At 50.5% G+C, this 19,478-nt stretch overlaps 9 protein-coding genes across 29 annotated transcripts; 3 read left to right on the forward strand and 6 right to left on the reverse strand.

Moving 5' to 3' along the window:
* The first annotated feature begins 76 nt into the window (after positions 1–76).
* Positions 77–1,463, forward strand: FOIG_06940 (50S ribosomal protein L18e). The gene is made up of 4 exons (XM_031206190.1): positions 77–199; positions 370–474; positions 552–919; positions 973–1,463. Exons 1-4 carry the CDS (start codon positions 196–198, stop codon positions 1,048–1,050), a joined length of 555 nt encoding a protein of 184 aa, XP_031063309.1. The 5' UTR covers positions 77–195; the 3' UTR covers positions 1,051–1,463.
* On the reverse strand, positions 1,135–2,948 carry FOIG_06941 (ribosomal RNA large subunit methyltransferase J). Of its 9 annotated transcripts, none has more exons than XM_031206197.1 (9): positions 2,755–2,948; positions 2,437–2,687; positions 2,328–2,381; positions 2,238–2,264; positions 1,881–2,189; positions 1,810–1,826; positions 1,698–1,746; positions 1,483–1,644; positions 1,135–1,418 (listed from the first exon to the last, which is right to left on the reverse strand). In XM_031206197.1, exons 2-9 carry the CDS (start codon positions 2,635–2,637, stop codon positions 1,341–1,343), a joined length of 897 nt encoding a protein of 298 aa, XP_031063316.1. In that variant the 5' UTR covers positions 2,638–2,687; positions 2,755–2,948; the 3' UTR covers positions 1,135–1,340. The 9 variants fall into 9 exon arrangements, with proteins under 9 accessions (XP_031063316.1, XP_031063311.1, XP_031063315.1 ...); XM_031206198.1 differs by having other exon boundaries at positions 1,140–1,418; positions 2,437–2,691; positions 2,755–2,860; XM_031206192.1 differs by having other exon boundaries at positions 1,698–1,826.
* A 63-nt stretch (positions 2,949–3,011) lies between these two features.
* Positions 3,012–5,140, reverse strand: FOIG_06942 (uncharacterized protein). Its single transcript, XM_031206200.1, has 3 exons — positions 4,923–5,140; positions 4,583–4,867; positions 3,012–4,533 (listed from the first exon to the last, which is right to left on the reverse strand). The coding sequence occupies exons 1-3, from the start codon at positions 4,944–4,946 to the stop codon at positions 3,181–3,183; spliced, it is 1,662 nt and encodes a 553-aa protein (XP_031063319.1). The 5' UTR covers positions 4,947–5,140; the 3' UTR covers positions 3,012–3,180.
* Positions 5,141–5,298: 158 nt separating this feature from the next.
* FOIG_06943 (uncharacterized protein) lies at positions 5,299–7,045 on the forward strand. Of its 2 annotated transcripts, XM_031206201.1 has the most exons (4): positions 5,299–5,801; positions 5,864–5,964; positions 6,020–6,375; positions 6,432–7,045. In XM_031206201.1, exons 1-4 carry the CDS (start codon positions 5,454–5,456, stop codon positions 6,614–6,616), a joined length of 990 nt encoding a protein of 329 aa, XP_031063320.1. In that variant the 5' UTR covers positions 5,299–5,453; the 3' UTR covers positions 6,617–7,045. The 2 variants fall into 2 exon arrangements, with proteins under 2 accessions (XP_031063320.1, XP_031063321.1); XM_031206202.1 differs by having other exon boundaries at positions 5,329–5,801; positions 6,020–7,008.
* Positions 7,046–7,212: 167 nt separating this feature from the next.
* On the reverse strand, positions 7,213–8,664 carry FOIG_06944 (guanine nucleotide-binding protein subunit beta-like protein; the record flags this gene model as incomplete). The annotated part of the gene is made up of 5 exons (XM_031206203.1): positions 7,213–7,638; positions 7,836–8,153; positions 8,238–8,364; positions 8,428–8,465; positions 8,623–8,664. The coding sequence occupies 5 exons, from the start codon at positions 8,662–8,664 to the stop codon at positions 7,213–7,215; spliced, it is 951 nt and encodes a 316-aa protein (XP_031063322.1).
* A 799-nt stretch (positions 8,665–9,463) lies between these two features.
* On the reverse strand, positions 9,464–10,438 carry FOIG_06945 (uncharacterized protein; the record flags this gene model as incomplete). Its single annotated transcript, XM_031206204.1, has 2 exons — positions 9,464–10,128; positions 10,183–10,438. The coding sequence occupies 2 exons, from the start codon at positions 10,436–10,438 to the stop codon at positions 9,464–9,466; spliced, it is 921 nt and encodes a 306-aa protein (XP_031063323.1).
* A 747-nt stretch (positions 10,439–11,185) lies between these two features.
* On the forward strand, positions 11,186–15,119 carry FOIG_06946 (uncharacterized protein). 12 transcript variants are annotated; one of them, XM_031206208.1, is made up of 4 exons: positions 11,186–11,271; positions 11,320–11,731; positions 11,784–11,836; positions 12,042–15,058. In XM_031206208.1, the coding sequence occupies exon 4, from the start codon at positions 12,065–12,067 to the stop codon at positions 14,894–14,896; it is 2,832 nt and encodes a 943-aa protein (XP_031063335.1). In that variant the 5' UTR covers positions 11,186–11,271; positions 11,320–11,731; positions 11,784–11,836; positions 12,042–12,064; the 3' UTR covers positions 14,897–15,058. The 12 variants fall into 12 exon arrangements, with proteins under 12 accessions (XP_031063335.1, XP_031063326.1, XP_031063333.1 ...); XM_031206209.1 differs by having other exon boundaries at positions 11,784–15,119; XM_031206216.1 differs by having other exon boundaries at positions 11,186–11,731; positions 12,050–15,060.
* Positions 15,120–15,331: 212 nt separating this feature from the next.
* FOIG_06947 (serine hydroxymethyltransferase, mitochondrial) lies at positions 15,332–17,142 on the reverse strand (the record flags this gene model as incomplete). The annotated part of the gene is made up of 5 exons (XM_031206217.1): positions 15,332–16,479; positions 16,549–16,686; positions 16,747–16,840; positions 16,900–16,956; positions 17,023–17,142. The coding sequence occupies 5 exons, from the start codon at positions 17,140–17,142 to the stop codon at positions 15,332–15,334; spliced, it is 1,557 nt and encodes a 518-aa protein (XP_031063336.1).
* Positions 17,143–18,506: 1,364 nt separating this feature from the next.
* FOIG_06948 (50S ribosomal protein L19e) lies at positions 18,507–19,295 on the reverse strand (the record flags this gene model as incomplete). The annotated part of the gene is made up of 3 exons (XM_031206218.1): positions 18,507–18,650; positions 18,725–19,145; positions 19,273–19,295. The coding sequence occupies 3 exons, from the start codon at positions 19,293–19,295 to the stop codon at positions 18,507–18,509; spliced, it is 588 nt and encodes a 195-aa protein (XP_031063337.1).
* Between the last annotated feature and the right edge of the window lie 183 nt (positions 19,296–19,478).

A 19,478-nucleotide genomic window follows, 5' to 3' on the forward strand; every position in this document is an offset into this window, starting at 1 on the left:
GTTCCTTTTTCGGTTGTCAGTTATGGTGAAAGCACCAAACCCTAACTGCCGTCAATGACCGCTCTTAATCGGCAGGAGCGAGTTGTGTGCACCGACCCACCATCCCAAAGGCCTGAATTTTTCGAAGGAAAGTGTTGTTCTACGCATCCGCCTCTATACCCAACATCGCCAAATTTCACAGCGACAACCGCCGCCATGGGTACGTGAAGATATTGAAGTTCAGCCTCTGTATGCGAGTAGAGAAGGAGTGCGCTATCGTGCCTCTTTCTCTGCGACCAAGGCACCATCTTGTTCGCGAAAGCGCAAGACAGAGTTGCCCATTCTTGAGCATGCTCGAACCAAATGGCTGACGATGGCTTCACCTCACAGGTATCGATCTCGACCGCCACCACGTCAAGGGCACTCACCGCACTGCCCCCAAGAGCGACAATGTCTACCTCAAGCTCTTGGTGAAGCTCTACCGCTTCCTGGCCCGTATGTCCAATCCCCCACCTGAAAGCGCGCAAATTCGATCGAGAACTCTCAATTAACCATCTCCCCACATTGTGCAGGCCGAACCGACTCTTCCTTCAACAAGGTCGTTCTCCGACGTCTGTTTACGTCCAAGATCAACCGCCCTCCCGTCTCCCTGTCCCGAATTGTCGCCAACATCAACAAGGAGGGTGAGAAGCGAACCGTCGTCGTTGTCGGTACCATCACCGATGACAACCGCCTGCTCGAGTTCCCCAAGGTGACTGTCGCTGCTCTGCGATTCACCGCCACTGCCCGCGCCCGTATTGTCGCCGCTGGTGGTGAGGCCATCACCCTGGACCAGCTTGCTCTCCGTGCTCCCACCGGAAGCAACACCCTGATCCTCCGTGGCCCCAAGAACGCCCGTGAGGCTGTCAAGCACTTCGGCTTCGGTCCCCACAGCCACAAGGTAATATCATCCACTCATAGCATTTTGGTAACAACCTCTAACACCCACTGCAGAAGCCTTATGTCGAGTCCAAGGGCCGCAAGTTCGAGCGTGCTCGTGGCCGAAGACGTTCGCGCGGTTTCAAGGTCTAAGCGGCTGGTTGGTGAAAAATATTGGCCTTGGGTGGAGTTTGGGCCAGGTTATGCGGCAAATGATGCCAAAATTCGACTGGCAAATGGGTCTTGCATGGAATTGGCGTGCCTAGGTATCACAAAATTCTACAATGAAATTCTCGCGCATTGCTGCCGTCATGATATCGTTCGCTTCCATGTGATTGCAGACGGCATGCCTCTGGCACCATTTATCTCAAAGGATTATATCATATCAAATCCAATGCCGTATGATTCTTATAGATACACCTGTTGTACACATCCACCGAGACCTATTCGTGTATGTCTGTGGGTTCTATCGTAATACCAGGTTTTCTCCGTAGGCCAATGAAGTATGCTTCCCGGCTCTCCTACGCAAGGAATCAGCAAGTTGTATTGACGCCTGGAGCATCACGATTTGACTTTGGGAAGTACCTTTCTTGAAGAATCAGGCTTCTCTCTGAAAACTTTCGTGAAAAGAGTTTTCAACTTTTTCTCGAACTCCTTATCCTCAGGTCCCTGGTAGAATTTGCAGACGAAATGTCCCCCAGATCGAAGAGTGTCGCTAGCAAATTGGAGAGCAGCAGCGCAAAGGTCCTACGTTGAAGTGTTAGTACATATCACCTGTGATATGATTCAAGAGCCCCTACCATACTGCCCACATGGTCACGGAAGCCGTTTCCGCTCGTGTTCATCAACCTATGATAGGGATTACTCAATGTCTTCACGCTAAAGCCGGTGGTTTGCTCCCAGGGTGCTGACATGTCACTCAAAACAACCTGCTAGGGCATCAGTATCTTGAAAGGTTTTCTAGAAGGAGGGAATCGACAAACATCGACGATGCGCTTGCTTGATGCTTCTGGTCCAGATGCTGGTGGCTCGTTTTGCCCCGTGTGTCGTTCCATGTCGAGATAGCTAGGCCGGTCGACCGTGATGCCTTCTTCCGTGCCAGAGCCGGTTTTCTCAATTTCCTGACCAACAGGTGGGTTCTGGTGACTTTCAAGAATGAAATTTTTGACCATCTCCTGGACAACTGGTGAGAGAAAATCGCCCTGAAAGGTAGCTACACCACGAGGCGGTTGGGCTGGGATGAGGTCGATACCGATGACCCGGCCATTCGGTCTCGTCCTTTCCACGGCAACCTTGATTTATCAACAAGGCTGTTAACTGCGATGGCACTGAAGACTTACCTGTGACCAACTGCCTGGTGCATATCCCTTGCGGGAGTGAGCTCAACGATCCACATGTTGCCAGCAGAATGAGAGGAGTAGTGGGCTTACCAGGTCAACCACTGTCTGCCCATTGCCTTTAAACAGCTTGTACTTAGAATCCATCTAGCCAGTATATTAGCTTGTACCAATGCAATTCGATTAATGGAGTAGCCCTCACTTCTAGGAGCTTGAAAGCTGCTCGGCTTTTGAGCCCTTGAACCTTCGCACCTCGTGCATATGCGTCACGGCCTTGTCGTTGTTTCCAGCGAGACCCCGATGAGGACCATCGGATCGATTCAGCTACTGGTCGTGAATGAAGCAAGCATGGGCTGAGCTTCCAGCCCAGGCTTGGGAACGTCGAAGGCAGTCGGATGTTCATCAAATTTGACGAGTTGAAGTGAACGTTCTTGGTGATAAAACTCTTCGTGGCTATCTGTCAAACCCAATGGTCAGGAAGGCAGGTTCCAACTAGAATCGGCGCAACATTGACAGGCACCTTAGTTGTAATACCAATATCTGAGCATGAGAAGGTTGGTGTGAACAATCTTATTTACAGTACTATTATTACTGGTTGTCGAGAGTAAATAAAGGTTTCAATCAGCAAGATCCCTTGATACCTACTAAGGTGTGAGAAACTCGGCTAACCTATACCTCACATTGCCTACCTAAGATACTTTTTAAATTCGACCCTTTCCAACTTTTTGAGGAACCAGAGGGCACGTCAATACTGAGCATGAGTGAACACGAGGCATTAATGCAGAGAAAGAATAATCATTGTCCCAATTCAACACCTTTGCGCCTACCGAGCAATCCTTAACCCAATACCGCCGCTATTTCAGATAACAAACAATACAAATGCAAACGCCATGCCATGCGATTTCCACATCTGCCCCCTGTTCAATAAAATAATCATACACTGTCCTTAATGCAAGAAACTGGCTCCCACTCCTCGCCTGTCCTTCTTCAACGGCGAGAATGTTGCTCCACCGAATGCACCACGAACATTTCCCAGTGGTGCCTTGAGCCTACGTCCAGCCCCCATCTGAATCTTTGCTGGTCTGGGAGCTGGTTCCGCCTCCTCATCGTCGAACAGAGTCTTGTTGCCACCACCAAGCATTTTTCGCTTCTTCTTGCGTGTATCTGCATCATCATTTCCAATTCTCAACGACGCCGTAGCAGGGTTAGACTTCAGCAGTCCCGGCACCTTCTTGGGCTTCTCGATAGGTTCCGTTTCCGGTTCGTCAGCTTCGTCAACTTCGGCTATCATCTCGACTCTACTAGAAGCCTTGGCTGCCTTGGCCTTTCTCTTTGCCTGGACAGGCATGTTCTTCTTCGTTGTTGGTGCATCGTCCAGGGCTTTCCTTGGTCTGCCTCGGGCCTTCTGTGCCTTTGGCTGCTCCTCTTCCTCGGCGACAGCATCATCCTCAGCTTGATGATCTGGCTCTGCAGCTTCCTCAATGGGTTCCATAGACATAGAATCACCAGCTTCTGGTGCAACATCTTCAAAGACAACAGGTTCTGAGGCGCCTGTAGACTTTCCAGTAGGTGAGTGAAGTTCGCTTAGCTCATCTGACATGTTATCCGAGAGATTCTTGGTACGGTTCAAAAAGGGCGTGATGGAGAACGTGGACTTCTCTCCTACCAAGGCGCGCTCAGCACCTCGTTTCTTGGAAGGCCGTCTCAAGGTTGCCTCATCTGGGCCTGGGGTTCCGATGCTGATGTCTTCCATGCTCAGGTCCTGGGCTCTCTTCTTTCCAATGGGATGTTCCTTCATCGTGACAGTTTTCTTGCTTGGCTTGTTAGTCGCCAGAGCCTTACGAGCTTCCTCCAGTTCAGCGCGACAAGACGCGAGCTCGGCTCGTGTGTCCTTGAGGTCTCCCTGCGTCTTCTTCAGTTTGCTCCTTGTATCCTCCACGCGGCCTTCGAGCATGTCACATTCACCGCGAACTTCCCGTAGCTCTCTGGTGTGTTCTTTCTTAAGCTTCTCCAATTCTCTCTTCGCTTCGTCCAATTGTTCCTTCACTTGATCATTGTCATGATTCTTGGATTGCATGCGTTTTTTTGATCTCTTCTCATTTTCGAGTTCAACCTCGATCGAACTAAGCTGACGCTCGAGATCCTGCTTCTGGGCGACGACGGTGCGATGGTTTTCGAGTTGCGTCTTGAGATGTTCAAGCTCAGGCTGGATCTGGTCAAGCTTATGGCTGAGGGCGAGTTTCTCCTGCAAGATTTTGTTTGAGTCTTGTCTGAAGTCATTCAAAGTATTGATTTCGGTCTGGCTTTGTGTCAGGCGGACTTTCTGGTGACTGTAGATTATACCCTACCTTGAGGCCTTCCAGCTCGTTGCCTTGTTTTCTAAGCTGCATTTCTTGGGCTTTCAGCTTCTCCTTCGCCTCGGCAAGCTCGGCATGCGCATCTTTTCCCTTTCTCGTGATCTGCTTCACGAGGGCATCTCGTTGGACCAGCCGATCCTTCAGGGACGAATTTTCATCGCGAAGCGTCAAGAGTCGCAGCTTTAGGAGACGAGCTTCCTCATCACGGCCTGTGAGGTCAATCTGATGGACATTGTCTTGGTGTCTCAACTCAAGGTCACTGATACGAGCCGCGCGCTGTGGTCTATAGTCAGTTCTGCAGTTGAAGTAGCCATTTCACGCGTGTATCTACCTCTGTGGACTTGGTCCTTTTCATGTTTGCCAGTGTGATGGTGCTGACGAGACAGGTTCAATGCAGTAAAGAGAAATCGGTACAACTTTTGACAGTTGAGTATACTGAAGCCCTGGCAGATGCAGAGTCTAACGAGAAAATGACATGCAAGGCAAACCAAGTCGAGGTGGGATGAATCGTTATGGAAGACAGCCGAAAACAACCTACCTATGTTTTGGCGACTCGGTATAAGCGTAAACATGTTGCTGCATGAAGATTAGCGCCCATGCTATCGATAGGCTTTCACGTGATAAGCACTCGCTCACTCATCCAATGGCGCCGCGGTGGTCCCCGCCAGCTCGAGGCGGGAGCTTAGGTAAGGCGCTTTGCTCAATTGAGAGGCCACCTCAGCTTCACGTCTATTATAGCTACAGCTTCCACAAGCAAGGTGGTAGATACAGCTTCAACAGTCTCCTACTTCTTTACTTACGGGCCAATTGGCCCCCTTTTTCTTCTCCTTGGAACGAACCCCATCTTTTTATTCTTGTCAACATGCGTTTCCTACGCTCACTTCTCTCTTTCGCCGTGCTTGCGACGGGCGTGGCAGCCGCCAAAAAGTCCTCCACGGAGCGGTTCGATGAATTCCATGCCAAACAGAGCTCGACACCGCTCAAGCTGAAAGAATCGACGTATAAAACTCTGACCTCTACACCAAGAGACTACAGCGTTGCTGTGCTCCTCACCGCTGCCGATGCACGATTTTCTTGCCAGCTCTGCCGCGAGTTCCAACCTGAATGGGACCTGTTGGGCAAGAGCTGGGCCAAGGGTGACAAGGCCGGCAACTCGCGACTGATTTTTGGTACACTGGATTTTGTTGATGGCAGAGAGATCTTCATGTCGGTATGTACTATGCAAGATCGAAAGCATTAGTATTACTTTGGTTGCTGACGCTATGAATGAAGCTTGGCCTTCAAACTGCCCCTGTCCTCCTCTTATTCCAGCCCACTGTCGGTCCCCATGCTGCTCAAAAGCCAGAGCCACTGCGATACGACTTCAGTGCCGGGTGAGTAGTTTTGTCCGCAGCCTTTCTAGACGATTGACTAACAAACAATATTCAGACCCCCGACTGCCGAAAAAGTTCACTCCTGGCTCGCTCGTCAGCTGCCCGACCGACCTCATCCTGCTGTCAAGCGACCTTTCAACTATGCGGGATGGGCGATCACCATAACCATCGTGCTCGGAGTTATTACTGCAGGTGTCGTGGCTTGGCCGTACGTGTCTCACATTCTGCAGAGCCGCAACCTCTGGGCAGCCTTGTCCTTGATGACCATTCTCTTGTTCATCAGCGGACACATGTTCAACCACATCCGCAAAGTTCCCTACGTTACTGGTGACGGACGTGGTGGGGTCAACTACATCGCGAGCGGTTTCCAGAACCAACTCGGCTTGGAAACACAAGTGGTGGCAGCAATCTGTATGTCTCGTCCACTCCCTCTTGACTCTATTCCTCCTTCTGACTGCTTTTTCTAGATGGTGTTTTGTCGTTTTGCGCGATCTCTCTCGCTATCAAGGTCCCACGAATTGCTGAGGCCAAGTCTCAACAAGTCGCAGTCATTGCGTTCGGCGGCGCCCTGTTCCTTGTCAACAGCTTTCTGCTGAGCGTCTTCCGTATCAAGAACCCTGGCTATCCATTCTCTCTGCCGCCATTCATGTAAAATGATGAGGTAGGATGGAACGAAAACAGCCGCTAAATGTTTCGAGAGAAGAAGACGCTGTGGACCAGCAGTCACTCAGGATCAGGAACATCATCGTTTTAGTGAGACAACTTATCTTGTGGCGAGTAGAGGGACAAAAGCATGTTGTATGATACTTCCCAAATAGACCTTTGCTTAGAAATGACGGATCAGACGTCAGGATCCTTTACTCCTGATCAATGGCGCTCCTAATTGCGGCTCTGATGTGAATGCATGGACACCTTCTGGCCAATGTCGCCTCTTGGTTGGAATAACGAAGGTCAGTCTCACAGTCACAACGTCACATCTCATGCCAAAAACAGACGAAAGGTCACTTAAACCATGAAATATTTTGAAAACTCGAGTTCTTTATTGGAGAACAAAAGGATGAATCCCGGTAATTTCAGGGGCTGCCTATAACCATCAAATGCGTTATGCCCTCGTCAGATTTGTAGTCGCCCCCCTTCCTTTGCATCAATAAAGACCAAACGAGGAAGCCAACCATTTGACGCCCTACCAATGATCTACCTTCTTCCGCTCGCCTTCGTCACCACGCCTCTTTTTTAGGGTAGAGCAATTTATGCCCTCGACATAACACCCCAGGCACGGATGATGTTGTCAGTGTAGCCAGCGAACAGAGTCTGGCCATCAGCAGACCAAGCCAAGCTGACACACTCAGGCTCTCGGCTCTTCTTGCCGACAGCGGGGAACTCAGGCTTGAGCTCATCAACCTTGCTCTTCTTCTCGAGGTCGAAGATGATGATGCTGCTGGCGGTGGCAGCGCACAGCCAGTATCTGTTGGGGGAGAAGACAAGGGCGTGGATCTCGTCGTTGGCGTTGAGAGAGTAAAGGTGCTTGGACTCGTTAAGATCCCAGAGCATGGTGGTACCGTCCTTGCCACCAGAGGCGCACAGAGAACCGTCGGGGGAGATGGTGACAGTGTTGATGTAGCCGGTGTGACCGATGTGGTCAGTCTGGAGCTTGCAGGTGGAGAGCTCCCAAACCTGGACATATTGTCAGAATTAATCAAATCAATGCACATGAGCAGATGAATGGAGAAGAGGGCTTTGCAAAAGCTGGGATCAGGGCAATGGTGAATAGTGGTCTCATGGCCTGCGTGAACAGGCTCTGAAGTAGCAAATACTTGGGTTGCAAACATCATGTGGAAAGCGAAATCACAGAATCTGTCTTCTTTACTGACCTTGACGAGCTTGTCCCAGCCGGCGGAGACAATGACAGGGTTCTGGGGGTTGGGGCTGAAGCGGACGCAAGAAGCCCACTCGGTGTGGCCCTTCTCGGTGATGGTGTACTTGCAGTCACCGAGAGTGTTCCAGAGCTTGATGGTTCGGTCGCGAGAACCGGAGACGATCTGGCGGTTGTCGGCAGAGAAGCTGACGGAAAGGACGTCGTTGGTGTGGCCGACGAATCGTCGAGTGGTAGTACCGCTGGCGAGCTCCCAGAGACGCAGAGTCTTGTCCCAAGAGGCAGACAGAGCGTAGGCACCGTCAGAGGAGATAACCTAGTTCCAACAATCAGCCGAGTCCTAAATTACATCTGCCCGCCAAAATGCTATCGTGTGCGGCGGGGCACTGGGCGAACGTACACAGTCGGAGACGATGTGAGAGTGGCCGTGGAGGGATCGCTTGGGGTAGCCGTACTGGGTCTCATCGCGAGTGAGGTTCCAGATGATCAGGGTCTTGTCTCGGGAGGCAGACAGGAGCATGTTGGGGCTGGAGAAATGTTAGTTGAGTGGCCTCGAAGCAAAAGCGTGACCAAGTTTGTTCTCGACGTACTTCTCCATGGAGGTAGCCAGACTGGTGACCCAGCCATTCTGCAAATAGTCAGCCTTCAGTCCTTCTTCCTCTTAGGTTATCTCATTCCACGATGCCAACTGCAGACATCTTGATTTGTAGCGGGTCGTAACCAGCGACAGTCGCGACGCAGCAGCCGACAGCGACAGAAGCAAGGTTTCATGGGGATCGACGTACGTGGCCCTCGAGAGTGCCCTTCAGGATCAATTGTTCGGCCATGTTTGCGGTGACGAGGCGATGCAGAGGATCAAGGTGCTTGAGGAAGAAAGAGAAATCAAAGGCTGCTCTGCAAAACCTAGGCCGAGTCGGAAGGGAAGGCGGTTGCGAATCGTACCTGCCCTTTTTTTTGTGTGGGTTAAAAATTAGAGAAAGTTAGGGCCTTGAGCTCCGCTTCGACATTAGCGGGGTGCGAGAGGCACACGAGGTACGTACCAACTTGGTCAGGTTTCTGAATTTTCTGAGCAGTGTGGCGTTATCCAAGCTAGACGTGGCGTAGGTGTGGCTGCCCTATACATGATATGTGGTTGTTCTCCATTCGTGCAATTCACCGTCATGAGAAATGAGTTAGTACCTATGAGGAGATGCATTTCTAACGGTACTTGACGATGTGGTTGTCGACGAGGCAACCGAAGGTAATACAGCCTTCAAGGTGCCATCTGGCCAAAACGCCCCCTCTCAGTTCATCTGTTGTGACTCGAATTAGTCGGGAGTTCAAGCCAGAGAGTTTGAGGACCAACATACGCAAACGACACAGTAACAATGTGGCTTCAAACACTATCACGTTGTTGCTATCACTCTAAACATGTTTAGAATACGCACAGGAAGGCTGAGATAAAAGCTCGCAGCGCAGTGTTGACCTCGATTCGTTCTCGTCGGGTGTTGTTCTATATCAGCATTCGCTCCATTGCCTTTCTAACCTAAAATAATGCAGTAAGCCCAGTAACACCTTACGCCTCCCAGCCAGAGTATTATATACGGGGTATCATGCAAGCCATCTTGTCTGGACGTCTTTTGGTGTTCATGCCGCCTTTTTGGCCAAGGCAGCTGTTCGTTTACCAGCCTTGGGAACCTCCTTACGCGAGAACAACGCCTCGCCATTGACGATCATGCTGTGGTCGGCGATCTCCATTTGATCGGTATTCTCCCCTGTACCCTCAGTTGCCATAAACCTCTTCATCGTGGATTCCCATAGACGAAATCGTTCTTTGCCATGTGCATCACGCTCCACTAAATTCTTGACCTCTTTCTGCTTACGCATTTTGGATGCACGGACTAGTCGTCTAAGAGCATCCTCGCCCTGCTGGGCCGTTCTTGCGGCTTCCTCTCGTATTTTCTTCGAGTCACGAATGCTAGTATCCTCCTGAGGAGTGAACTTGTACGTGTGTTTGCTGGGAAAGTCGGGGAAAGAAGAAGGAACATATTCTTTCTCGTCTTTGTCTGGTTGTCCACTGAGCTCTTCACCCAGAAGTGGTAGCGTCGTGTATGCATCGAGGTCCTCGGGTAGTAGATCAACGTAGCCAGGAAACAGTTGCGTCTTTGAGACAGGAGGCTTCAGGTGCGGTTTCAGCGAGGAGACGCTAACATTGTGCCGTCGTAGCGCATGCTCAAAGTCGGTCGGGATAGGATGCTCGCGACGAGCAGCCAGTGCGAGGGTTTTGGCAGCTTCAATCATGCCCTCCAGATCTGGAGTCTATTAGTTATAGAACGCCCATCAGGGAGCTGCAGCCAACAACTCACACGTCTCTACCATCCCTGTGAAGCTCTCCATTGCCTCGGGGCTTGCTCCCTGAAACCCATCGTGGTTGAGAACCATTGCGATCGAACGCTGAAGTCCCGTTCTAGCTTGATAATGCGGATTCGGTACCGAGGATTCAATCGAGCGAGACTCTTCATCCTCGACCTGTATCGTGACGCTTTCCAAGTCTTCGAAGCGAGGGCGTTTCGGGTTAGGCTGTTGCTCATCGGCAGGCGATAGACTTCGTTTGGGTGTCATTGCGACGAGGTTGTCAAATACGAGATCGCGACGCGTGTTGGCGCAAGAGTGAAAAAAGCCTTGTTAATTTCCCATCGAAAGGCTATATATGGTGACGCCGTGTTATGTTGAGATCTTCTCGAGGTGTAGGTAATGGGAGGCTAGGCAGAGATCGCTTGAGTCGTGAGTAATGAGGCTGAATGCACGTTTGTGATATTGCTGGAGCTGGAGCAGTTGGAGGTCGGAAGCTTTCCTCAGTAGCGCGCCCGGAGAAGCTTCGGCTCGTATGCACGCTTCCCCAGGTCTTCATGGGAGCCACCAACTACGACAAAGGATGGCGAGCTCTCTCACCATTGTTCAGGTGTGCCGTTATTATCATGGATGGCATTTGACAACCCACTGGCTTATGGAACTCTAGCACTTGGGACATGCCATGCGGCATTATTCAAATTATTGTGCATCGTGATAGCCCAACCTTTATGGATGTTCCAGCGAGTACACACTAATAATTTATGCACTTCGAGTTGTTAACACCCATTGTCGATAGGATGTTTAGGGAAGACAAGTACGTCATGAATGAATATCCTGAATTCTCAATAAACTAGGAATGGCAATTTCGCGGATGGTGGAAGGATATGTCCATTGTCGTGGAGAACCCAGGAAAGCAGTGTTTTTTGTGCCGTGTGTGTGTGTGTGTGTGTGTGTGTGTGAAATTAATGGCGGTATTAATAAGGTTCTAGACCACAAGATCGACGTCGAAGTGTCGCTGTGATTCCGAAACTCGCAAATACAACCCAACGCATTGTGACCCATGCTAGCCATGCTTTGCCATGCTGTCTCACAGCTTCTCACATGCAAGTCGCTAGGATTGTATACATGTCAATCGGCTAACCAACTGAAAGCTGGGCAGTGGACTGCTAACGACTTTGACCGACACTTTGAAACAAACCTTAGAAAAGAACTGAGCCCTGCATTTTGAGGTTTGATGCTCTTGTTGACCCAGATTACAGGGGTCCGTCAAAGTGACAGGCAGATCGATAAATCAATCACCCACAGACAGGTAGGACGCCAGTGTTGGTCACAGGTTCGCACTCTATTGTACAGCTACGCTTCAACGTCAAAGCGTATCACGACAATCCTAATTTTCGTCATTTCCACAGATGCCCAACTACGGCATACACTGAGAACCCTTGCGGCAAAGAAATAATAAGCTTATACGGCACTTCTTTAGTCGGTTCGAGGCCCTTCGATCTTTTATCCTTACCACCTCTTACCAACACACACCTTGAAAAACAGATGATACCTGAAACAAATGTACGAGTCAGAAACGATACAAGTCCAGACCGAGTTGCCGACTCTCTTCTAGATATATCTACCTTATAATCACCACGTAACGCAAGAACACACGAATCCTGAAAGGTACTCGGACGCCCCTTACCCTGCACCATTATTCAATTCCCTTGAAGCATCACAAGGACCCTGATCATCTATTCCCTGCCCTAAAGCCCGCAGTACCAAAGCCATCAATCCTACCCTTGCCTGTCTATGGACATATCTTGCTTAAATACCGAAGGCTGGACTTTCGGGGGGTATCATTGACCAACGTATTAACTCGTTTCGCCAGCGATACAGTCAGTTCCTTTTTGTATGGCTACTACCTTCAACATGTTTCCTTTCGACCAAGCTTCCCTGCCCCAAATAACAACCCGCAAAGCCCTTATTGGCGTGGACTTTCAGCATGACTTCATATCCAAGGATGGTGCTTTACCCGTCCACGAGCCGGAGGACTTTGTGGACCAGACTATCAAGCTGGCCCAGGCATTCCGAGGAGTCGGTGACGTTGTGTGGGTTCAGTCGCAATTTAGTGAGACCCGACCTGTGCTTGAAGAACAAATCCTTGTAAACGACAGTGCGCCCAAAACATCACGAGCTTCTAAGAGAGGTCGACCAAACATCCCGGTTCAACCAATCGACGCCGATGGCCCGCCAGATGAGGAGGCATTCCTGAGCCATGAGGATGCTACATGTGTCAAGGCGGACACGCCTGGCTGCCGGATAGCTTCAGCCATAGGAGACTCGTTGCCTAAAACAGACACAAGGTTGACCAAATCGCACTATTCAGCCTTCCAGTCAACCCACCTGCTGCGCATACTGCGTGCTAAGATGGTCATGGAACTCTTCATTTGTGGATCACTCACCAACGTTGGTGTATATGCCACAGCTCTTGATGCCGCAGGCCATGGAATGGCAATCACCATCGTCGACGACTGTTGTGGTTACCGATCAGAGTCGAGAAAGACTTCAGCAATAGCCTCTCTAATAGAACTAACTGGATGCGAAATTGCTTCGTATGACGAGGTCATGGAGGTGATACAACCCAAGTCCAAGCCCCCCAAGTCAAGAAAGCCGCCATCTTCGTCGAAGGACCAGGAACAACCACAAACTGCAAAGTCAGATCATTCAAAAAATGAAGGTCGCGAGAAGAGCACTACCCCGGATTTTGTTAAGGACATGACAAGTCTTCGACTGGCTTCAAATCCCCCAAGCCCCGCATCAACATCGACTCAGCCCCAGCCAAAGGCGTTGTCGACAAGTGCAGCTGAACACCATGACTCAGAGGCCAGCCCAGAACCGAAGGCTACAGAACCAAATGGTGTTAATCAGATCAAATCTACCGAGGCACCGGATGGCATACATGAGCCGAACACGGCTAAGGATTCCCCTATTAAAGCCGTTGTCGCAGATGCTATCAAAGCCGAACCAGATTCAGCATTATTGGATCATACTTCTAAAGGCCAAGAAGAAAGCATCAATACAGATTCCCAGCATAATACCACGCAAAAACCAGACCAAGTCATAGAACCATCGTCTCCAGCCGAGGCAAGCCAGAAAGAAGAACAAACCATTGCATCACCTCCGGCCCAAGCGACCAGCAAGCACGAAGCACAAACAATGAAAGCACAACCAGACAAGACACAGGAAATACCCGAGATGAACAACCCAGCGGCTATACATGATGCCAACCTTCAACAGGAAGGCCTGTGCGAAGGAGACACCGACATCATTGAGAATGTTCTTCCTGAGCTGTTGCTTGAGGGCATTTTCGATAAGTTACGCGGGGAGGTTCAGTGGCAGCATATGTCTCACCAGGGTGGGCAAGTTCCACGACTTGTTGCAGTTCAGGGTGAGATTGGACCAGATGGGAGCATCCCAGTCTACCGTCATCCATCTGACGAATCTCCTCCACTGCTGTCATTTTCTCCTACGGTACTGGCTATAAAAAACGAGACCGAGAAACGGTTGGGTCATTCTCTGAACCATGTGCTGATCCAGTACTACCGAGATGGAAATGACTACATCTCCGAACACAGTGACAAGACCCTGGATATCGTCAAAGGATCCTATATCGCCAACGTGAGCCTCGGCGCTGAACGAACTATGACTTTCAGAACAAAGAGAAGGGATAAGGACCCTTCACAAGAGGATCTCACCTCTCCAACAACCTCGAAAAGAGTGATACAGCGTGCCAGACTCCCACACAATTCTCTATGCCGACTAGGCTTGAAAAGTAACATGAAGTGGCTACATGCCATCCGTCAGGACAAGCGTTCGAAGAAGGAAAAATCCACAGCCGAACTTGCATACGAAGGAGGGCGAATCTCTCTGACTTTCAGACAGATAGGGACGTTCCTGAATCGCGAAGAGACTCTTATATGGGGCCAAGGTGCTAAGGCCAAGACTCCCGAGGATGCTCACGCCGTCATTAACGGGCAGTCTACCGAGGCAATTGAGCTGCTGAAGGCTTTTGGGACAGAGAACCACTCAAGCGAATTCGATTGGGACGCAAATTATGGAAAAGGGTTCGATGTGCTGCATATGAGCAACGCACCTCGCCTCTTTACCTGCAGCGACCCAACTATCAATATGCGCATTGCTCTCATGTTGGCGGAGTTTGGCGTGAACTACGCAAAGGGAAGCATTACGGCCGGATCTGTAGCAACAAACTCTGAGAATCTGTCAGTCAAATTCGTGGACAAGGACAAATCCACTGTTCAAGGCGATCTGGCTGTCATGTCGTACATTGATGCCCGCTATGGGCTTGGAAGACCTGGCAGCACCCCACAAGCACCGAAGGAGTTGGCCATTCGGCTCACTCGTTTCCAGCGTGCCATGGCTCTTTTGGATATTTGGAAAAACCTCCCGAAGGAAGCCAAGAGCGGCAAACGAGACTTGAAGTCGCTTAAACAAGAGCTTGAAGTTTGGGACGGGTTCCTCGCTGAGGATAATGGGCCTTACATCGCTGGTATGGAACTGGCTCTGCCCGACTTCGCCTTCTGGCCAATTTTGCACAACGTGGTGGAAGAAACAGGAGCAGAGACTCTCCGGGATCAGAAAAGGCTCCACGAATACTATGAGAAGATTGGCGAGAGGTCCAGTTTCAAGAAGGTGCTTGGCAAGCAGCCGCAGCAGCAGTCATAGGAGATCACCCCTGCTCGATGATTGTATTTTAGACAAGTAGTTAACTGGTGATCCTAGTAATTAGGCAGTGCCTGGGTAATATCTCGTCCTTTGCGAATGACCAAGGGATTGTTGATGCAAATCTGCATGAAATCACACGTGTATATGTATTATTCGTCGCAGTAACAAGAGTTTCTTGTGTAAATGATCAGTGTAGTGTAGCACAACAGTGGTGACTAATGAGCGCGTTAAAAATAAGGACAGTACCTTTACCATGACAATAGAAGATGTAGAGGAGTTGTGGGAGATTTTCAGGTGTCGCGAAAAGACAAAGAGAGAGAGAGAGAGAGAGAGAGAATTATACAATGCTTGGTATCTATTGTTCCAAAACCGTGAGGAAGATAATATACTCGACGAACCGATCCATCGATTGTTACTTTAAGCATCCGCAGGAGATTATTCTGAGGTGCTCCATGGAAGAGGATATGTGCCAACCCAATCCTCAACCTCACTTCGTAGTTGGACAATTTCGGATTCCGTCTCACCATCACCGAGGTGGTCTAGGAAAACCTTTATCTTGCCAGGGCTCTTCTCACCTTTCTCCTCTGCTGCTTTTCTAGCAGCTTTGTCGATACGAGAAGTAATGGTGACGGCACGATCCACAACGTCAGCAACACGAACAAAATCATCCTCGTTAAAGCCACGGGTAGTCATGGCAGGAGTACCCATGCGAAGGCCACCAGGAACCAAAGCAGAACGATCCCCCGGGACTGTGTTTTTGTTGGCTGCCACACCTACCAACTCCAAGACACGCTCAACTCGACCACCATCAATGCCCTGGGGTTTGAGATCAGCCAGGACCAAGTGGTTGTCTGTACCTCCGCTGACAAGCTTGTATCCCAAGCCGCCTTTGCCCTTGGGCTCGCTCAGCCGCTTTGCGAAAGCCTTAGCGTTTTTCAGAACCTGGGACTGATATGCTTGGAACTCTGGAGTTTGGGCTTGCTTGAGAGCTACAGCAAGAGCGGTGATGGTGTGGTTATGCGGACCGCCTTGGTGACCGGGAAACACAGAGCTGTTGATAGGACCTTCGAGATCATAAAGAATATCTTCCTTCGTCTTGGGATTTTGTCTCCGCACGCCTTTCCTATAAAAGATCAGAGCACCTCGGGGACCTCTTAGGCTCTTGTGGCTCGTTGTGGTTACGATATCGGCGTAGGCGAAGGGACCAGGAATGACCTTTGCTGCAACAAGGCCAGAGATATGGGCGATGTCGGCCAGTAGGTAGGCGTTGACCTTGTCGCAGATCTCCCGCATGCGCTGATAGTCGATTAGTCGACTATAAGCACTCGCACCGGCGACAATAATCTTTGGCCTATATATGCTTGCCATCTCCTCCAACTTGTCGTAGTCGATGTATCCTGTAGTCTCGTCCAGTCGGTACGGTAGAGTTTCGAAGTACTTTGATATCGCTGAAATCTTCTTTGTGGGCGTCTGGTAACCATGAGATAGATGGCCGCCATGTGGTAGGTCTAGACCCATTAACCGATCATGGGTGTTGAGCAAGGCAGAGTAGACATAGAGGTTCGCTGGAGCGCCAGAGAGAGCTGAGAGGTCATAGTCAGCATCATATGCAACCAAGTAAGTCACTTGAGCGAAAGTTCCTAGCAACCAACCTTGAACATTGACACCCCATAACTTTGGGTCGAGGCCGAACGATTCAAGGGCGCGCTGTTGACAAAGCCTTTCGGCCTGGTCGATGAATTCATTCCCGCCGTAGTAGCGGGCCCCTGGGTATCCTTCCGAGTATTTATCTACAGCATACGTTAGCCTCAAGGTCTGTCGTCGTTCGATCCTTGGCTACTAAAGCTCACTCTGCATCACGCTACCAAGAGCATCGAGTACAGCCTGCGAGGTAAAGTTTTCGGAGGGAATCAGATTGATGAAATGCTTCTGGCGGTCTTTCTCCTATCCAAGCCGTCAGCACAGGGGTAGCAGATAGAATTTGTAGCACCAATGCGACCAACCTTCTCAATGATGTCGAAGACAGCGGGGTCAGCTTTGCTCAGATGGGCTGAGAGGGCCTAGGATGAGGGACGGGGACATTAGATGCTAAACTTGTTGAATCGACCCAATTGAAGAAGACGCACCTGCTGCTGGTCCTCCAGAGCTATGGAAGATGCGGCACGAGTACATGTCGCGGATACAGCAGCTGGCCTTGCGATGTTACGCAGGACACGCGAGGTGCCTCTCACGCCGGCGAGAGACATAGCGTGCTTGGCAGTCGATGGCAAGACACCGGGATCGAATGATGCGAGCGCTTATGGGAGAGACAAATTGAGGGTTCTATTCGCGGCAAAGCAAAAGAGCTTCACGAGGTGCTTGTTGTAGTCCAGCGGCGCGCTCGCTCAGGACGTCATTGACTGATACGACGGGACTTAATTAGTGCCGACGACGTAGGCGGAGGTGGAGGGTGGAGGTGGAGGAAGTTCGGACAGGGCCGAGACTAGAATGATAAGCGACTGCCTCATGGATCCATTTAACAGCAGCAAGACTCAAGACGCACACCATGGTGCTCGAAATGCAATACTCTCACACAAGGTACCAGCTAGAATGCCCAGCCAAGATCCCTGTAACTCTTTGATTTAGCGCTCGTCTTTCCAGAGCGAATAGGATATCTGTTGGTAGCTTCAGTGGGTTAAAAACTCACGCTGAATGTGAATACCCTCTGACCAGGTACATTGAACACACTCACTGACATGTATTTCTGGCCTTACATACTGCAGCCACATGATTGACTTGTGGCTACAGTCAAAGTATAAAACGACTCGACCATATAGCTGTTTGCTTGGTTTTCCTCCTTCACCTTCTCATCAACCAAGGTAAAGTTGGGTGTGATGGGACCGCTTAGACAGCAAATAGGTCCGTCTGGAGCTGGCGCAACCTCACCACCCACTGCCATGGGGGTACTTTTTTTTTTTTTTTTTTTTTTTTTTTTTTTTTGGAAGAGAATCGACCTAACTAAGCCTTTGCTTGATCTGTTTATTTCCACGATATCATCTGGCTGCCTTTGCTATCGTCAGGTAGTTGGCACCTTTAGGTAGGTGACATGCCTGGGCTTTGCCTATCCCTGTCCAGCCAAGCGGAAGCACTGCCTCAGGTCTGGTCGAATTCCTGATTGTTCAGATAGTGCAGGGGCAGGTGTTATTCTCGGATTGTCACATATTCTCAGTTTGTGCAGTGGAATGTCCCAGCGTCATACAGAAGTCGGGACTTTTAATTGTGGCTCAGTTTTCGACCACAGTAATTCACACTCACTAATCGAGTCAATGACACAGATGAGACGTCACGAACAATGCTCTCGTGATAAGCCAGACCGCGCACATTATTTTTTAAAACGCTGGTGGTACTTAAGTCGTGATGAGCGGAACAAGTGCTCACGAGAAGGTCGTAAATGGTGAAACATCCAAGCATCCGAGCATCATCGATTCCATTTTTTTCAATGCTACATGCCTGAACCCCCGCCGGTACAAGTGTAGAAACCAGAAGGGCATAAAAAGAGACCCAACCCGTAGACTCCGAATGCAGCCTCCTCTCAAGACCGAAATGTTGTCATTGTCCACTAGGTTTAATCTTACTCCTCGGCAAGGAGAGCATTTCGCTTCGCCGCCGCGCGCTCCTGCTTGCGCTCGCGGGCAGCCTTGTTCTTCGCACGCTTGGCATCCATCTCCTCCTGAAGGGCAGTCTCACGGGCCTTCTCAGCCTTAGCACGGTGAATCTAGATTAAAAACTCCATGTCAGCGAATGTCCCGAGCGTGGACCCCGAGGAAGGGCATCATTGATAAAACGTACGTGCTCGACGAGGGCACGCTTGTGCTTGAAAGCGTTACCCTTGCTGCTGTGGTACAGCTCGTGGTAGAGGTGCTTATCGATCTTGCCGCTGGCACGGTACTTGACCAAGAGACGGCGGAGGACACGGAGGCGGCGCATCCAGAGGACCTGGCTAGGCATACGGGCATCGGCGGTACCCTTACGCTTACCATAGCCACGGTGTCGGCCCTCTCGTCGGGCGAGGTTCAGCTCGCGAGCGCGCGATCGTGAGTGCTGGGTGACGGGCTTTCGGATGATGAGGCCATCGGAGATGAGCTTTCGGATGGTCTGGCGAGAGTTGGCGTTGGAGATCTCGCTCTGCTCGTTGGGGTCGAGCCAGATCTTGCGCTTGCCACAGCCGATGACCGCTGAGGCCAGGCGCTTCTGAGTTCGCAGATTGACCCTGTAGTTGAGGAAGAAATCATCAGTTAGCCACCAGTACCCTCTGATAATGTTGTCATGTCCCAGATTTTCCAATCCACCGGATCCGTGGCGACACCATCAAAAAGCATTGCAACCAGTTCATATACTGTTTCCAAAGCTCCTCCTGCATCGCCTCCTCGCTTGTACTGATCGTTTCGATGGACTTACATCTTGATTGTCGTTGGGTGGTGATGGCCGGTCCTCGATGGATGTTGGATGATGAAGACTGGTGAGAGGGGTTTCGAGGCCAGAATTTCTCTGCTTGCACCTCCTTCTGTGGGTTCACGCTAATCCCAGCACGTCAAGCGAGGGC

Source organism: Fusarium odoratissimum (assembly GCF_000260195.1).
Source record: "Fusarium odoratissimum NRRL 54006 unplaced genomic scaffold supercont1.10, whole genome shotgun sequence".
Lineage (NCBI taxonomy): Eukaryota > Fungi > Ascomycota > Sordariomycetes > Hypocreales > Nectriaceae > Fusarium > Fusarium odoratissimum.

What these genes read in the sequence shown, in the direction of transcription:
- FOIG_06940 (XM_031206190.1), top strand. An exon ending in GCTCTACCGCTTCCTGGCCC is followed by an intron (nt 475 to 551) that starts GTATGTCCAATC and finishes CACATTGTGCAG; the next exon opens with GCCGAACCGACTCTTCCTTC. An exon ending in TCGGTCCCCACAGCCACAAG is followed by an intron (nt 920 to 972) that starts GTAATATCATCC and finishes CACCCACTGCAG; the next exon opens with AAGCCTTATGTCGAGTCCAA.
- FOIG_06942 (XM_031206200.1), bottom strand. Translation starts at nt 4,946, where the DNA reads ATGAAAAGGACCAAGTCCACAGAG. An exon ending in AAAGGACCAAGTCCACAGAG is followed by an intron (nt 4,868 to 4,922) that starts GTAGATACACGC and finishes TATAGACCACAG; the next exon opens with CGCGCGGCTCGTATCAGTGA. An exon ending in ACGAGCTGGAAGGCCTCAAG is followed by an intron (nt 4,534 to 4,582) that starts GTAGGGTATAAT and finishes ACACAAAGCCAG; the next exon opens with ACCGAAATCAATACTTTGAA.
- FOIG_06941 (XM_031206192.1), bottom strand. Translation starts at nt 2,637, where the DNA reads ATGAACATCCGACTGCCTTCGACGTTCCCAAGCCTGGGCTGGAAGCTC. An exon ending in CAGCTTTCAAGCTCCTAGAA is followed by an intron (nt 2,382 to 2,436) that starts GTGAGGGCTACT and finishes TATACTGGCTAG; the next exon opens with ATGGATTCTAAGTACAAGCT. An exon ending in GGCAGACAGTGGTTGACCTG is followed by an intron (nt 2,265 to 2,327) that starts GTAAGCCCACTA and finishes CACTCCCGCAAG; the next exon opens with GGATATGCACCAGGCAGTTG.
- FOIG_06946 (XM_031206206.1), top strand. Translation starts at nt 12,065, where the DNA reads ATGGCTACTACCTTCAACATGTTTCCTTTCGACCAAGCTTCCCTGCCC.
- FOIG_06943 (XM_031206201.1), top strand. Translation starts at nt 5,454, where the DNA reads ATGCGTTTCCTACGCTCACTTCTCTCTTTCGCCGTGCTTGCGACGGGC. An exon ending in GCAGAGAGATCTTCATGTCG is followed by an intron (nt 5,802 to 5,863) that starts GTATGTACTATG and finishes CTATGAATGAAG; the next exon opens with CTTGGCCTTCAAACTGCCCC. An exon ending in ACAAGTGGTGGCAGCAATCT is followed by an intron (nt 6,376 to 6,431) that starts GTATGTCTCGTC and finishes TGCTTTTTCTAG; the next exon opens with ATGGTGTTTTGTCGTTTTGC.